Here is a 16884-nt window from a genome sequence, read left to right on the forward strand (position 1 = left end):
TTTACACATCCTTTTTTTTTTTTTAGAATCCTTTCAGATTTGAAGAAGCTACTTGGATAACTGGCAAAACATATCTAAATACTTGACATAATTGCATTTTCTCATGCTTCTTGTGTTATGTTACACTGCTGGACACTGACCTCCCACTTGTTGTGCGAGCTGTCCCCCCTTTTCCCGGTGCGGAGCAAGTGCAAATGCCCCATCCCATTTGACAGCGCAGCCCACGTGGCTGAGGTGAGGCTCAGGGAGGCACAGAGGCATCCATCAGAGGGACTGGAGTCTGGGTCTATACGGTATACCTCCCGAGGCTTCCCCAACGCTGTGTCCTGAAAGACAAATAGCACGGTTACATTATACTGTAGGGAAAATTTGTTCCACTAAGACAGAGGCCATGGTTCTCGATCGAAAAAAGGTGGCTTGCCCTCTCTGGGTGGGTGGAGAGTCCCTGCCTCAAGTGGAGGAGTTCAAGTATCTCGGGGTCTTGTTCACGAGTGAGTGGAGGATGGAGCGTGAGATCAACAGGCCAATCGGTGAAGCGTCTGCAGTGATGCAGTTGCTGTATTGGACTGTTGTGGTAAAGAAGGAGCTGAGTCGAAAGGCAAAGTTCTAGATTTACTGGACAATCTATGTTCCTACCCTCACGTATGGTCATGAGCTCTGGGTAATGCCCGAAACGACAAGATCAAGTGGTCGAAATGAGCTTCCTCCGCAGGGTGGCTGGGCACTACCTTAGCGTGAGCAGCTCAGTCACACGGGAAGAGCTCGGAGTAGAGCAGCTGCTCCTCCATGTTGAGAGGAGCCAGCTGAGGTGGCATTTTTGGGTAGGAATTTTTATATACCATCATTTCCTCCACTTACTTCACAACAATTCTGCTTAAAAAAAAACCTTTTAACTGTAATTTAGATATGTACGAACACACTCTGAAATGAGATTCTTGTATTAGTTTGTCAGTTCATATCTTTTTGTCAATTCTTCTGGATGCTTTTACAATGTGAACTTTGAACAAAATCCCATTATTAAAATATAAGTTCTACTGTATGTCTATAAACTTGTCTATCTCCATGGAGACAATCAGGTGATGTGGCGCCATTAAGGGCAAGATAAAGGCCACGTCTGTGAAGAGGGATAAAAACACCTTTAATTGCAATGCCATACATTGGAATATTACAGGTATAACTAACATATGGAGATAAAGACACAGACAGAAACCTTTTTGGTAAAATTATCTTTGGATGATAAATCAGATTACTATTGTCTAACCTTGTACATTTCTCTTTAAATTTTCATTAGTTTCTAAAGCACAGCTGTAACAAAAAAAATGGCCATTCAGCTCCATATAAATCTTATGGTCACGTTGTATTGTGGCTCATAGTAAAAATACTCTGAAGGAAGATCTTATTTTTATTCAGTGGCCGTGGTCCATAGTGAACAACTGTACATCCATGTGACTAGCTCCTACACACGTGTATCCCATTCATAAAACACCCTGACTCACTCAATAACAAACTATATAAAACATGTGGCTAATGCATAGAAGGGTGGGGGTGTCAGGAGTGACTCAGTTCAATGTGAGATAATAACATTATGATCTTCACCATTTGGAATTAATTTAAAAAGAAACTTGATGTCCTCACCGATCTATTCAATGTCAAATTAGATATTTTGCTGTACATTTGTTGTCTGTCTTGAAAATCTAATTATCTCATAAGTTCATTAAAAATGTGTTATTTTCACTGCAGTATTGAAATTGGTATGTATCAAGCTTTTCTCAAAATAGATAGCTCAGTGCATTATAAATTCTACCATTATACACTGCCAGTCAAAAGTTTGGATACACTTTTTCTTTTTTTTCTTCTTTATTTTCATGATTATTTATAAAAACACATATACATATATATAAATAAAATCTATGAATGGACACATATAGAATGTAGTAAAAAAAAACAAAAAAACTCAGAATAACTCAAAACTTGTTTTAGGTTTTAAAAAAGGCACCCTTTGCTTTGAATCCTGGTTTGCACTTTTGTCATTTCTTGACCTGTGAAAACCATTTCAGGAGACTTCAAGAAGCTCACTGAGAGACCAGGGGATCGCAGCACTGTCAACAAAGCAAAAGGTGGCTACTGCAAGGATTTGACTATAAAACACACACATATACATATATACATATATATATATATATATATATATATATACACACATATATATATACACACATATATATATATACACACATATACATATATATATATATATATACACACATATATATATACACACATATATATATATACACACATATACATATATATATATATATATATACACACATATACATACACATATATACACATATACATATATATACATGTATGTGTATGTATGTATATATATAAATAATCACAAATAATCATCATAAAATTAACATTAAAAGAGAAGAGTGCAGAATAAAAACCTTTCAGTCGTATGCACAGCTAAACAGAACTGTTTTGAGCCTGGATTTAAACATTGTCAAAGTAGAGGCCTGTCTCAAATCTTCAGGAAGACTGTTCCAGGTTTTAGCTGCATAAAACTGAAATGCTGATTCCCCATGTTTAGTCCTGACTCTGGGCACCAGCAGGAGGCCGGTCCCTGAAGTCCTCAAATTACGAGATGGTTCATATGGCACTAACATGTCGGAGATAAACTTTGGACCTAGGCCATGGAGAGACTTATACACAAGCAGAGCTGCTTTAAAGTCTATTCTTTGAGCTACAGGAAGCCAGTGCAGAGACCTGAGTACAGGACTTATGTGCTCATACTTCCTGGTTCTAGTCAGGACCCGAGCAGCAGCGTTCTGGATGTACTGCAGCTGTGTTAAGGCTCGTTTGGAGAGGCCAGTGAGCAGGCCGTTACAGTAGTCTAACCTACTGGAGACCAATGCATGGATAAGTCTCTCTAAGTCTGGTTTTGACAGTAAACCTTTGATTTTTGCTATGTTTTTTAGGTGGTAAAAAGCTGCAGATGTTATTGATTTGATGTGGCTGTTAAAGTTTAAGTCTGAGTCCATTATTACCCCTAGATTTCTAGCCTGATTTGAAGGTTTTGAGAGAGAGACTGGAGGTGACTGCTGACACTTTATGTTTCTGTGGGCCAAAGATGATGACTTCAGTCTTGTCTGAGTTTAGCAGAAGAAAGTTGTTTTGCATCCACACACTGATCTGTTGGATGCAGTGGCAGAGTGAATCCACTGCTGCTAGTGAGACATAGATCTGAGTGTCATCTGCATAGTTGTGGTAAGACACATTATTGCTGCGTATTAACTGGCCTAACAGCAGCATGTAGAGATTGAACAGCAGGGGTCCCAGGATTGAACCCTGGGGCACCCCACAGCTCAGGGACATTTTATCTGATATACATTTTCCAATTTCAACAAAGTACTCCCTGTTTTCTAAATAGGACTTGAACCAGTTTAGTGCCGTACCAGAGATGCCCACCCAGTCCCCTAGTCTCTGTAAGAGAATCCCATGATCCACAGTGTCAAAAGCAGCACTCAGATCTAACAGGATCAAGACTGAGACTTTGCCTGCATCAGTGTTCAGGCAGGTGTCATTTGTCACCTTGATAAGAGCAGTCTCAGTGCTGTGGTGGGATCTAAAACCTGATTGGAAGATATCAAAGGAGTTGTTCATTTCGAGGAAGTTAATAAGCTGTTGGTAAACAACTTTTTCAAGGACTTTGCCTAAAAACGGCAGATTTGAGATCGGTCGATAATTGTTCAATATTGTGGCATCAAGACTGCTTTTCTTTAGGAGAGGCTTGATAACCGCAGTTTTCAAAGCGCTTGGGAATGTTCCAGATTGAAGTGACATATTAACTATGTGAGTGAGTGGTGACAGCAAACTGTTGAGCACAGACTTTAGAAATTTAGTGGGTAACACATCGAGGGAGCATGTAGATGAACTCAGACTGGTGACAATCTCTTGGACAGTTTTGTCAGTTACAGGTGCAAAGTGAGTCAGCTCTAAGTGTCTAGGTGAGCGCTGGGTTGTTATTTGCGTTGTGGAATTTATGGCATTTTTAATGCCCTGAACCTCGTCATTAAAGAATACTGCAAACTCATTGCACTTAGATGTGGAAATTAGTTCTAACAGCAGTGGAGCTGGGGGGTTTGTTAATCTGTTTACCATTGCAAACAGGACACGAGAGTTGTTACTACAACTTCCAATAATGTCAGAAAAATACCTTTGCCTTGTTCTACATAAACTGTGGTTGTACATATGCATCTTTTCTCTGTAAATTTCATAATGAACTTGGAGCTTTGACTTGCGCCATTCCCGCTCGGCCCTCCGGCACTCCCTTTTCTGTGCCCTGACCGAGTCATCATTCCTCCATGGCGCTTTCTGCTTATCTTTAACCATTTTAACCTTCATCGGGGCAATGGTGTCCAGAACATTCAAAACACTCGAAGTTAGATTTTAACAAATCATGAACATTAGAACATGAGGCATTTTCAAAGTGTATCATTTCCATGAACAGTGCACCTGTTTTATCATTCATGTGTCTCCTTCAAACAACTGCAGGACCAGCCGCTGGTTTGGGAATAACAGACAGGTCAAAGAAAACACAGAAATGATCAGACAGAGCAACATCCACCACATTGACATTTGAAATATTTACTCCTTTTGTAATGAGCAGGTCCAGAGTGTGTCCTCTGTTGTGGGTGGGCTCGCTGACGTGCTGAGTCAGGCCAAAGGTTTCAAGGACAGAACTGAGCTCTTTAGCGTTTCTGTCAAACACATTATCCACATGTACATTAAAATCACCTGTAATGACTAATCCATCAAAGTCTGTGCATACGACTGAAAGCATCTCAGTAAAATCATCAATAAAACTCATATATATATATATATATATATTTTTTTTTTTTTTTACTGCATAATTCCATACATCTTGCTTCATATATTTGATGTCTTCTGTAAGTATATAAAAAGTAAAACGTATGAATGAACACTGAATGAGAGGGTGTGTCCAAACTTTTAAGTGGTAGTGTAAATCAATTGATTGATTGATATTTTCATTTAAAATGTATTTAAATTACAAATTTAAACAAGAAAAATGCATAGATTTGAAAAAACAGTGGGCCTCCCTTGAAACCTTAAAATATAATTTACATTTTATTGCAGTAAACCTAACAATAGAACGGAAATGTCTTTTTAGTATTATTTTATTCTTTTAATATACAAGCTTAAAATGTACTAAATATCATTGTTATGAAGCAGACAAAAATGACTTGGACACCGTTTATGTCTTCAAAGAGCAGCTATACATACAGCAGATCCATTGAAGTGCTCACCTTTTGCATTTCATCCTGTAAAAGTTATTCCATCAAAATAGGCAACAACAGGAACATCGGTACACTACTCATGCATATGCCTGCGTTTCACATTCAGTAACCTCCAGGATGCATTACTAATACAAATATACCTCAACATGAGCCTCTATTACTAATGCTGAGAGCTACTGTCTAATGAAAAGCCCTATGCCGTAGTTGCCATGGCGCGTGACAGAGCTTCTATATCAGAGGCTAATGTACCGACACAGGGACACCTTTAGACATCATGTACACCTGCTTTCAGCTCGTTAACCAAGCTCCAAGTGAACAGTCTGCCACTTACCTGCAAATGTATACAAAAGCTTCATCAGAGGAGGGTAATTATCTTGTAATAGTTGTAATTAGGACCAAACCAAAACATTTTTGCACAAGAGTAAATTAACATCAGTCACATCTGAAGGACTAGAATTTCAAAAAAGATGAGATGCTTTGGTCCTCTTCCTTCTGGCCAGAAACACTAGTGCAACAGTAATTATGTGTAATCATCTTCACGGACATGAAAGGGGACTATGTATAAAAGGTCATTTTGCTCATTTAGCTCGTCTCACTACAACTTTTAGGTATAATTAACAGGAAATGTAGCTCAAATCGAGGGAAATTTGGGAAAGAAGCTAATCGTTGTTTTTGATGGTCTGCTGCGTCATATAAGACAATGCACTAAATTACTTTGAATATGAATGAAGGTAATTAAATATGTTCATGAGTCATACAGATTTGAAATATTGCAGGAGGAGACCATTTCCTGGAGTTGATTCTGGGGAAAGTAGGTTCTCAAGTGCTAGAGAGATATTTTGCCACCACCTACTGGTGTGTTAGAATTGTTTGTTAAATCCCCTCATTCTCTAACACACTCTCTATGACCACAATATGAGCAAATTGACAAGAACAAATTACAATAGTCCTTCTGGGTTTTCTGTCTATACCTACCTTGGACAATATTTGCATTAAATGTCAAGATTACATACAAAGAGATTTTTCCATCAGAAAAATCTCTTTGTTGGGATTCAAGTAAGGACTGAAAAGTCAATGGACTGTAAAATTAACTGTAAAAATGCAGAAATATAATATAAATGTATTTTCCATCAATGGAAAGCTACACTGTTTTCAACTTTTTATTAATATTCCACCTGTACCCTGCAACACAACTCGTTCAAAGCATCTCCAAAAATTTAGTTTTTGTGGAATGTGATTTTGATCGGTATGAATGAAAAAAAGAAACAATGCTCAATCAGGTGTGAACTAAACCATGTAAAACCACCTGCTGTGCACGCATAAGTGTACCATCAGAAACAATAATAAACAGGGGGTCACTGGCCATCTCAGCACTGTTGCCATAGCTACTGGCAACTCAAAACAAAGAATTATAATTTAAATGGTAAAAATATTCAAGATAACACTTAGAAAAGGGAAACTGAAACGAAACAATAGTTGATTAATGGAGTTGCACTTACCAGGGTAACATTGAGACTAAGCACTCGTCCTTTACAATCAACAAACAAAACACTGTCCTCGTACCAGGGGTCTAAATGCAGGTAGTTAAACATGCCAAACGCCTGCATGTGCTCCAGAGTGTACTGAGAGTCCTTCAGCTTCAGCTCCTCCACAGCTGCACAAACACAAACATTCAGATAACTTTCAATACATGTACAATTTGCACTCTAATATAATATTGAAGTTAGCCACAATTTGTAACCATTACAATTTGTCCCAAAGTAAAGTGCTTGATTCCATGAAGAGGTTTACTTTGCCCTAAAATGTTCCAAAGTATTAACTTATCAGTGTCTATGGAGATAGGTAGGTGATGTTACTAGGCCAAGTTCCAAGTCAAAATCTATGGAGAATCAATCCTGCGAGCAATAAGAATGTATATTTGCAACTATCAATTTAGTATTAAACAGACCTGTGCTTGAATAGGTCTAAGATGGATAAGACTAATTTCACACAGTGAAACAGTAGCAATGACATTAAATTCACTGTGTATTTGTATTATCCAATCATTAATGTAAACTGTGAGCATGTAAGCAAATGCCAAAAACATTGCCTTATTAAAGGGAGTAAAGTTATTCAGATATGACAATAAGGTAAGAAACATTTTCCCCATAAACATACGCACTTCTTAATATACTAAGTTTTAATATTCGTGATGAGAAATATATAGCAGGACGCAACGGAACATATGTTTCATTCATTATAGCCAGACATCTAACCTGCCAATCTAGTAGCTAAACTTCAGCTAGATGCTAACCACAGTAGTTCCTCACCAGCATCCAGCTCTATGGTGTACGTGGGGATGGCGTCCAGTGACAGTCTGTAACTTTCAAAGTGTGGATCCAGGAGATCTCTGTTCACCTTCAGGGAGTAGTTTGACACTGCCATGGTTTGGTTAGTAAAAACAACACAATACTGAAGAAGATGCTCCAAGAGTGGTACACGTTTCCCTATTTGAGTTCAACACGGAAACGTTTTACAGCGGACCAAAGAGCAGCGGGTGCTCATGGGAAAAGTAGTTTCATTAAATATATATCGTCAAATCACTGTTTGATATTTACGTTAAGCATTCATATTAATTTACCCTCATACAAAGAACAATTTTATTGACAGAGTTTTTTTTCATGCGTTTTTATGTAGATTTGTCAACATTTATCTAACATGCGGAACGTTCTATCTTTGTTTTACAATACGGAAGCAATTTACTAAGGGACCGAATGCACCCCAGCTGATCCACTTCGACAAAGGTAACGTTACACTGGTTTTATTCTGTATTTTGTTAAAATTATTGCGTATTCTTTATCACTGCATCCGTCGCTCCTTGTTTTCAGACAGACCATGAGCAAAGACTCACAAATGAGGGCAGCCATTAACCAGAAGTTGATAGAAATGGGCGAGCGGGAGCGGTGAGTGGTCCATTTTTTTGCGGCAAATCAATCACAGCTCATTATTTATGCAAAACTAAATGTGAAAATGCTTTAAATAAAATATAATATAATAATACTTTTTAATGTGGTCCAGGTTAAAAGAGTTGCTCAGAGCGAAGCTGGTGGAGTGTGGGTGGAAGGATCAGCTGAAGGCGCACTGCAAAGGTTGGTTACTCTTGTGAATGTGAATTGTTTTTTTATTATGTTAATTTTAACATTTGTTCATATTCTGGTCAGATGTTATCAGAGAAAAGGGACTGGAGCATGTCACAGTGGAAGATTTGGTAACAGAAGTCACACCAAAAGGCAGAGGTAATAATCCTTACAGAGTTACAGGACATCAATGCCTGATAATGCATAGATATTGTAAGTTTCTTCAGATACTGGGGCAGAATCATAAAAGAGGGGGCTGATGGTCAGTAATAATAATGCATTAGTCTTCTACCACTTTTTATGATTCTCAACATTGATTTAGAATTTTGTGCAATATTTATTCACTCCATGCTAGGTGGTGGTATGCTACTACTACCACAGCTGCCATGGGGTAGGCTCCTTCAGCCCCTTTGATGATCACTAATCACTCACGCACACACCACATTCATACACAGACATATAATGATATAATTCAGCACTTGTCTGACCATGTCTCAAATCGCCAACCTCCAATTGGCCTCGAAGAGTGTAACTACTGAGCCCCTGCTGCCCAAAAGCAAAAAATAATGTAGTAATGTTTCCAATTCTATATACTAGTTATGTCATATAATACCAATGTTATACGCTGTCTTCTGCTGACTTGTTACTAAGAAGTCCTTTTAGGAAAACTTGTCTGTTGCCTCAGGTTAATCAAATGGTGCCATATTTTTATAGTAATGATTTTTGTTGTCCTTTTGGCCCACAGCCCTGGTTCCCGACAGCGTAAAGAAAGAGCTCCTTCAGAGAATCAGAGCCTTTTTAGCACAACACGCCACATTGTGAAGCTGGCAACTTCTGTGTAGACATTTTCTATTCATTGTTAAAGTCACAATTACAACCTCATTGTTGATCCACATTGTGAGCCACAACAAAGTGTTATTTTTTATTTTGTATTGTGTGTGTTTTCATAATAACTTGAGTTTGTGATGCTGTAGGTTTGAGTATTGAATAAAATCATGCCTATTTTTGGTGACTTGTTTTTGAGTCGTCTCTAAGTTGTACACTTACTAAATAACCCAAGAGTTAATTTTTGAACATTACTAAATGTGAATTTGAAGTTTTGTGTCTTTTTTCCCACATTATCACCATAATACAGAGATGTTCTTGATTTGCCTGTGTAACAGGTTAATAGAAATTCATGATAACAAATAAAGTATAAGTTAATTTGTTGTCATTTTTTAATTTGTGAACATGTGATGCTGTGAGTTTGTTTTGGCATTGCAAAGCAACTTGCCTTCAGAGCTGTGCAACATCTCTGAGGTAAGACACTAATTTTGGGTGTCGACAAAATTGTTATTTTTTTTTCTGTCAGTGTTTGGTAAAAGTTTTTGTAATTTTTTTTATTTTGTAATAGATTCTCTAATGTATTTTCATTATCAGTCAACATTTAAATAAGTTAATTGTAATGAAAATCATACTTTTAGATTGGTAATTTTGCTACTTTATTAAGGTCTTTAATACTTACTTTGATATTAATGTAATTTTATTATGTGTATTATTCTGCCAAAGGATACATTATGGACCCTTCATACTCAGCAGTTTGTGCCATTTGTATTTTTAAAACAACAACTGTAAATATATGTAGAAATGTATAGAATCATTTAGGTGCACAGTGCTGCGTTTCAAATGACATCACAACATTATATAATGCAATCTTATTTGGTATAAATGGGGGCAGCTAAAATTAATATTATTTAAAAACCTGATTTTTGTTGTAATATAGCGAGGTCAAGGGTATAGTCGCTAATGGAAATGATCAGGTTCAACATTTGTGCATTTACTTTTATGAATATTTCATCCCAAAGTACAATGTCATCATAAGATGAAACTGTCTCTTCTGTTTGTATGACCTCATCCCATTCTAGAAACTGTTTACATGTGAAATTTCCATTATTTTATTGTTTATTTTGAATGTAAGAGAGCTGTGCAAATTTGTCTGAGAGGACACATGTTGGGCTCATCATACTCACCCTCATTTGTATTTTTGGAACAGTAAAACCTTCTGAACCTGGAATGAGCCTCTGTCATCCTTACTGTAACACCCAGAACACGAGTGATATCAGCAGGGGTGGACCAGTTACACCTGTAACTGAAACAGTCTGTTGTTGCATGTGAGACAACTCAGGCTCATCTCATGCAACTTTGAACACTCAAATATCTGGGAGGATTATTACCTTCAGTTGAACTTGCTTTTGTTTTCTTTAGTGCATTCTTTAAATAACATTGACACAATACAAAATTATTACTAGGACAAAATATTTTTTTTGACAATGGACTAAATGTCTGGTTAGACAGTATGTGAATTCTACATCTATGTTTGTGCTGTAATTGTAGGCTTGAACTGTGTGTTACTCATTACATACTAACTATATAGCATAAGTGTCAGATTTGTGAAATGTCAATATTAACTTGTCACAACACAGACATTTTCTCATGTACTTAAAAAATACCAGAACAATACATTTATTTTTTTAGCGGAAGCGCTAAATAATGCTGTATTATTTGTAATTACACATTGTAACTGGACTTTTAAAGTATATTATCATAATGATCTATGTTTTTGTTTTTTGTTTTTTGTTTTTTTTTTATTTTGAGCTAAAAATACAGCTTTAATCGCTAAAAAATAATCACCATAATTATGCAGGGCTAGTGAATACGTAAAAACCTGACGTTCATGGAGAACTTATGTAAGTACCACCATGTAAGTACATATATATATATATATATATATATATATATATACATATATATATATATATATATATATATATATATATATATATATATATATATATATATATATATATATATATATATATATATATATATATATATATATATATATCATGTGACTATTTTGTCTTAAAAACACGTTACTACCTAACTCTGACGTGTAATTGGGGCTGATTGTGCAAACCTGCTTGGATACATATCCTCAGCTATAGGCTTACTTTGCAACATTCCATTTAAAGCAAAATCTATGAAGACAAGCTGGCAATAAGTTTCATAGTGCACCTTTAACTTGGCCAAAAGTGAAAATACAATTTGATAAAGTAGCCTGTCCGCTGCTGCTTATTTAATTCAACAAATGCATCTAATTGGCCAATGGCTTGTTGACTTGACAATATCTTCAGCAGATAGGTCTTTACATCTTGTTTCTCACATAGAGCTATTTTCACTGTTCCCTGAGGTTGTACCTGGGTTGAGCTGGGATGTCTGCTCTATGAATGAGAGGTGGCAGTGTAGTCTCCTCCTCTCACCCCCAGGACAGGTGCGCACAGATGGCGGACAGGTGGGATGGGCTGAAAGAAAACCTGAGCCCCTGCGCCTCTCTGCCTCACTATTTGGATGACTGGACACAGATAATCTTCAACAGGTAGAATACTTCCCATACTCTTTAGCCTTAGTGTACTGTGCATGACTTTTATACAGACAGGTGTAGCTTATTTGTGAATACTTTTTTCATAACAAATAATAATAGTGAAAAAGTTTTACATTTCTACTAACACTAAGCCTAAATCAAGATCAAACTCTGTTAAAAGCAACATTTGTGTACTTTTAGCCTACAGTCTTCTTACATTGCAGGCTCACTGATTTAGTTTGTTGGTTGATGTCTGGCTACACTTGCACTGTCTTCACACAAAACATATTAAATTGATGAGCCTATGGATTTATAATGAAGTCTGTTTTTACCTATTTTTATTTTTTACCTCTTTAGGCTACATAAACCTATAATAATTTGACCTGATCACATGTCAGTTGCCCCTGCACCTGGACGAGTACATTATTTCTGATTCAGAATTTCTCCTTCAGTTCATAGAGTATATCAGGTGGGACAGCAGGGGATCCCAGGACACCTACAAGATGCAGTTTGTGTCCAAAAATCTCCTTTTTTTGGTGACTCTGCTCTGTGGACTTTTAACCTACTGCCGTAAGTCCGGTTAAAACTAACCTTGGTAAAGTTTTCAAGTCAGAAGAAAATGCAGTTTGAAAACACCTTTATTTTTCAGATGCACAAAAAATCTTTGGGATCAGTCCTACTGTAGGAAGCCACGGTGGGGCCACAAGGCTGACTATTTCAGGCGAAGGTTACTTTGCACCCTAAGCATGTTTTCCTCAAAAAAACTCAAAGTTGTGACTAGTTTAAAGCATATTCTTTTCTGTAGGTTTTGCTCAGGGATCCCAGTTTCAGCTGAACCCGGCAAACAGTGACTTTGGGAACCATGTGACTCTGGTGTCAAACACAATGTCATTTGTGTGTGACGTAGAGAGAGACTCAACACACGGAGACCAGATCCAGTGTTACACCAGGTACAACTTTCACTTGTGTCATTTAGTTTGATTTGACCACTATATACATGTTATAATAGTAATGTCAGACATTTGACAAGGCCTCTCAAAGCACTAGTTATTTACGCCACATTCACTGGCAATTGTGGAGAGAAAGTACTCAAGTTTTGTTACTCAAGTAAAACTACAGATACAGAGGCAGGAACTTACTCAAGTAAATTCAAGTATGAATTCTGTATATTTGTTTTTGTTTTTTCAAAGCCAAACTCAGAAACTTGAATCAGGATGTTACCATGAACATGGTAAAAAATAACACCTCAAATCACATGAAAAGTACTTTTTACTTTTGAGTCTAGTTAAAAAATGTAGTAAAGTAGAAACTACAAATACGTGCTCTCAAATAGTGAGTAAAAGTAGTGAAGTAAAAATAAAAAGTACCCAGTATAAAATTGACTTAAGTAAAGTACATATACCTGAAAATTGTACTTACGTACAGTACTTTACTACTTGTACTTTGATACCTTCGACTAATATTCAGTGGGAAGCTACTTGTAAAGCCACTGCTGCACTGGGGGAGACTGACTGGCATAGTCTCCTGTGCTTCTTTTGCTAGTTTATGTTTCATTTAAAAAGTACTAGGTCAAAATGTAATAAGTGAAAAAGGACATGTGCACAATGTCATCTGTGTTTAATAAGATTATAGAGAATTTGTGTGTTTAAATTGATTTGTCCTTTTCATTCCAGACCTATGCCTTTTGGAGGGTATTATGTCAAAGTCACAGTGGATGGTGTGGCTGTCCCTGACAGTAACATTTGTGGGGGCAAATGGTGGAGCTCCCCCTGTGTTTATTTTGTAAGTGTGTCTACATTGTGCTAATCACATGTTTTTTTGATGTCTTCATATCTTTATGCTCATCTTCAGGTTCGATGGTCTCGCACTCCCCTTATAAGAGAACTGGACGAAGTCAGCGGTTTGCCGGGTACCTACTTAAATAAACATAACTATAAATGCACAATTCTCAGTTTCAATATAATGTTTTACATTGTCATTTTTAAGGGACTTTGTTGACCATTAGAGGAATGATTTTCACTGATGCATTTGGAAATAGCAATCGGACAAACTCAAACACTAATATCGACAGCAGAATTCTCAGGTACAATTATGCCCTAAGATTATGTTTAGAAAGACCTAGAATGTCTCGTTCCAGTGTCTTATTACTATTTTGAAATTCATTCTTGTATGCATTAAGGGGTGTAACAATTAAGGTTGTCAAAAATATCGAAAATCAGACACTAATCAATACTAAAACAGTACCAAAAAGAGATACTCAGTTTAGCAGGTATCAATACTGAAAAATTACCATGAACATGACAAAATTTGACCTTCATTGAACAATTTTAGATTAATCTTGAACGTTATAACACCAGTATAGAACTACATGATAACTTAAGGAAAGCACTTTTATTTTGTGCTAAAAATTACATTCTGTTGTGTTATCAAAATTGGTATTGTGTATCAACCATTTTCCTTAGTGTCAAAATCAACTTTGAAATGTTAAAATGTGTCAAAGCATCATATATCCCAGCCCCAGTATCTATTATAACTGGGTGATAGTAAGGCTAATGATGTTAAGAAACTGTCTTATAAAAGTGCTCTATAAGTTTCATGCATATTATAATGTTTTTACTTTCCCAGAGCCTACATTGGAGGAATGCCTTGTGAACTGCTTAAACCAAACTCAGATGAACTGTAAGTGTTATATAATGTGAATAAAAAGTGAATCAAATAAATACTGCACTGTAATATATTTTAAGGTATCGACTGGAGCTGGACAGTGAAACAGCGACGTGGGGGTACATGAGCTGTATGATGACAGGATCGTACATAGGTGAGAACATCTGTGTCACGTCTCAAGCCCTGGAGAAGTTATTTTTTTTAAGTCATTAATGTTTTCTTATGTCTTTGTAAAACAGGACACCATAACTTGAGCTTTATCTTGGATGGGGATTATGGAAGGTAAAGTATTCTAGTTCATGTTGTTTTTTTCTTTTTTTTTTGTCTGGCACTGCTCCACTCACAAATTGCCCATTTTTTAGGAGTGTGCCAGAAACACAATTGTACAGAGTTTCTGCTGCAAATAAGTTCGGGATGTTTCAGACTTTTGCTGGTACGTCTCAATGTAAACTAAGTCCTGTGTTATTTTCTATGTAAAGCATGAGATTAATATATTTGGCATTCACTTTACACAGAGGTTACAGGAGTTTCACCGTCCCAGGGCAGCATTAAGGGAGGAACCACTCTCACCATCCACGGGCGCCATTTGGGGGACCAGACTGACTATCCTGCGCGGGTTGTAGTTGGAGGTGAATATTTATTTATGTTTGATTTTTGATCATTTAACCTCTTGTTAGTTTAGTTCAGGTGGCTTATTTTATACCTGTAATTGATTTTTATTTAGAGTTAGCTTCCAGTCATGTACAAAACACAAAACAACATAAGTATTAGATAAAATTATTGAATTTAATCTAATAACAAATACTATTACCACAACACTTGTAACTGTCAGGAAGGGCTGCCTGCTTGTCTCCATTTAGATATCATTACTTAACCTGTAATAATCTACTGGTGTATTCAATTACATGCATTTTATTGCTTAAAAATATACTTGATCTCATGGGGATGGATAAGCTTAATGCCATACTGTGGAAAGTTCCAGGCAAAGCAATAACAACTCCATGGAGATGAGAAAGGCAGACACTTGATCGGAAAACATGCAACACAGTGTACCTTCAGGTTTTGAATGTCTGTTTTAATGGCGTCTGTCTTTTATGTTTTTGTGAACTAAAAAAAATGTACCGTAATAACTTTGTAACATAGCAACTTTTCACATTCTGTACCCATGCATAATTGTCCATAGTGGATTGTCTGGCTGTCTGGAGTCACACAACAGTGATTATCCCTGTCAGCCACAGCATTGCATGAGCACATTTGAACAAAGAGCCTCCTCTCCTATTGATTTACCACATTCAAAAAAACGTCTTCGTGATGAGAGGCGGTAAACAATGGCATAGTCACATTGTTGAACTGATCTCAATACATTCCTTCCAACACATAGCCTGTACTACTAATAAGTGTTAACTATCCATGGGTTTCAGAATGGGACCGTTGCCATAGCGATTAACAACTCAAAACTAAATATTTTATCTTTTGAATTGGAAAAAGCTAAATGTTGTGTGACATAGGAAGCTGAAACCCACAAATAGTGATATTATACAGTGAGGTTATAAAGATAAACATTAAACATAAATAGATAAATAAATAATTGTGTTTAGGGAGTGAATGAATTATGACAATAGCATTTTTTAAACAGTTAAAGGTTCCTGTTTTTAACGTTTTAAATGGACTTATGTACCTCTTAGTTTTGTTTTTATTTATTTTTAATTTTTTTTAATTTTTAATTTTTTTTTATTTTTTTTATGTATTTTGAACAGGGTGCTCATGAAAAAGAAAGGGTGTCTCTATATAAATAAATAAATAAATATCACTTATTGCCACCGGTGTGATGGAATTATACATGCATACATACACAATAATAATGATTTGTCTTGTTTGACCACATATGCACTTCTGAAATAACATATATATAGTAATTAATCATTTTTCTTCAGGTTTGCCTTGCGAAGTCCTGGATGTTGCAGATGACAAGATCTTGTGCAAAACATCCGAGTGGCAGTCGAATGAACTCGGAGAGGCTGGAGTTGGTGAGGAAAACTACTGTTATTACATGGATCAAAATTAGATCACAACTTTGGTTTGGTTTGTAGAGTTAATTTTAAATTGGTTTTAGTGGGGAAAATACAGTTTTATTTTGATAATTTGGCAGTGTGGGATACATATTTAAACTGGTGACAAAAAGCAGGTTTAACAGTAGCTCAGTTAGTAGAGTGTACAGAAAAAGTGTAGCCAGATCCACTGACCCACAGGTTAGGAGTGCAATTCCAGCTCCCACAGATTAATGCTGCTCCTTGTGTCCTTGGGGAAGACACTTAATCCACCTTGCCCCCAGTGTCTGCATACACTGGTGTCAGAATGTTTGTGTGAATGTGTGTGT

General features: G+C 36.5%; 3 protein-coding genes across 3 annotated transcripts in view; 2 read left to right on the forward strand and 1 right to left on the reverse strand.

Moving 5' to 3' along the window:
* Positions 1 to 7857, reverse strand: part of nudcd1 (NudC domain containing 1) — a 58577-nt gene extending 50720 nt beyond the window's left edge. Inside the window, exons 1-3 of the mRNA XM_033975708.2 lie at positions 7637 to 7857; positions 6827 to 6981; positions 141 to 326 (exon numbers count right to left, since the gene is read on the reverse strand). Coding sequence (XP_033831599.1) covers positions 141 to 326; positions 6827 to 6981; positions 7637 to 7751 — 456 coding nt within the window. The 5' untranslated portion in view covers positions 7752 to 7857. The remainder of the gene's footprint in view (positions 1 to 140; positions 327 to 6826; positions 6982 to 7636) is intronic.
* A 196-nt stretch (positions 7858 to 8053) lies between these two features.
* Positions 8054 to 9455, forward strand: LOC117378584 (transcription and mRNA export factor ENY2-2). The gene is made up of 5 exons (XM_033975210.2): positions 8054 to 8110; positions 8195 to 8269; positions 8385 to 8455; positions 8528 to 8602; positions 9189 to 9455. The coding sequence occupies exons 2-5, from the start codon at positions 8202 to 8204 to the stop codon at positions 9263 to 9265; spliced, it is 291 nt and encodes a 96-aa protein (XP_033831101.1). The 5' UTR covers positions 8054 to 8110; positions 8195 to 8201; the 3' UTR covers positions 9266 to 9455.
* A 2891-nt stretch (positions 9456 to 12346) lies between these two features.
* LOC117379097 (fibrocystin-L-like) overlaps positions 12347 to 16884 on the forward strand; it is a 53022-nt gene continuing 48484 nt past the window's right edge. The window contains exons 1-12 of the mRNA XM_033975811.1: positions 12347 to 12413; positions 12493 to 12570; positions 12649 to 12793; positions 13517 to 13625; positions 13695 to 13752; positions 13830 to 13926; positions 14469 to 14522; positions 14588 to 14661; positions 14747 to 14789; positions 14870 to 14940; positions 15023 to 15136; positions 16442 to 16534. Coding sequence (XP_033831702.1) covers positions 12347 to 12413; positions 12493 to 12570; positions 12649 to 12793; positions 13517 to 13625; positions 13695 to 13752; positions 13830 to 13926; positions 14469 to 14522; positions 14588 to 14661; positions 14747 to 14789; positions 14870 to 14940; positions 15023 to 15136; positions 16442 to 16534 — 1003 coding nt within the window. The remainder of the gene's footprint in view (positions 12414 to 12492; positions 12571 to 12648; positions 12794 to 13516; positions 13626 to 13694; positions 13753 to 13829; positions 13927 to 14468; positions 14523 to 14587; positions 14662 to 14746; positions 14790 to 14869; positions 14941 to 15022; positions 15137 to 16441; positions 16535 to 16884) is intronic.

Source organism: Periophthalmus magnuspinnatus, chromosome 11 (genome assembly GCF_009829125.3).
Source record: "Periophthalmus magnuspinnatus isolate fPerMag1 chromosome 11, fPerMag1.2.pri, whole genome shotgun sequence".
Classification (NCBI taxonomy): domain Eukaryota; kingdom Metazoa; phylum Chordata; class Actinopteri; order Gobiiformes; family Gobiidae; genus Periophthalmus; species Periophthalmus magnuspinnatus.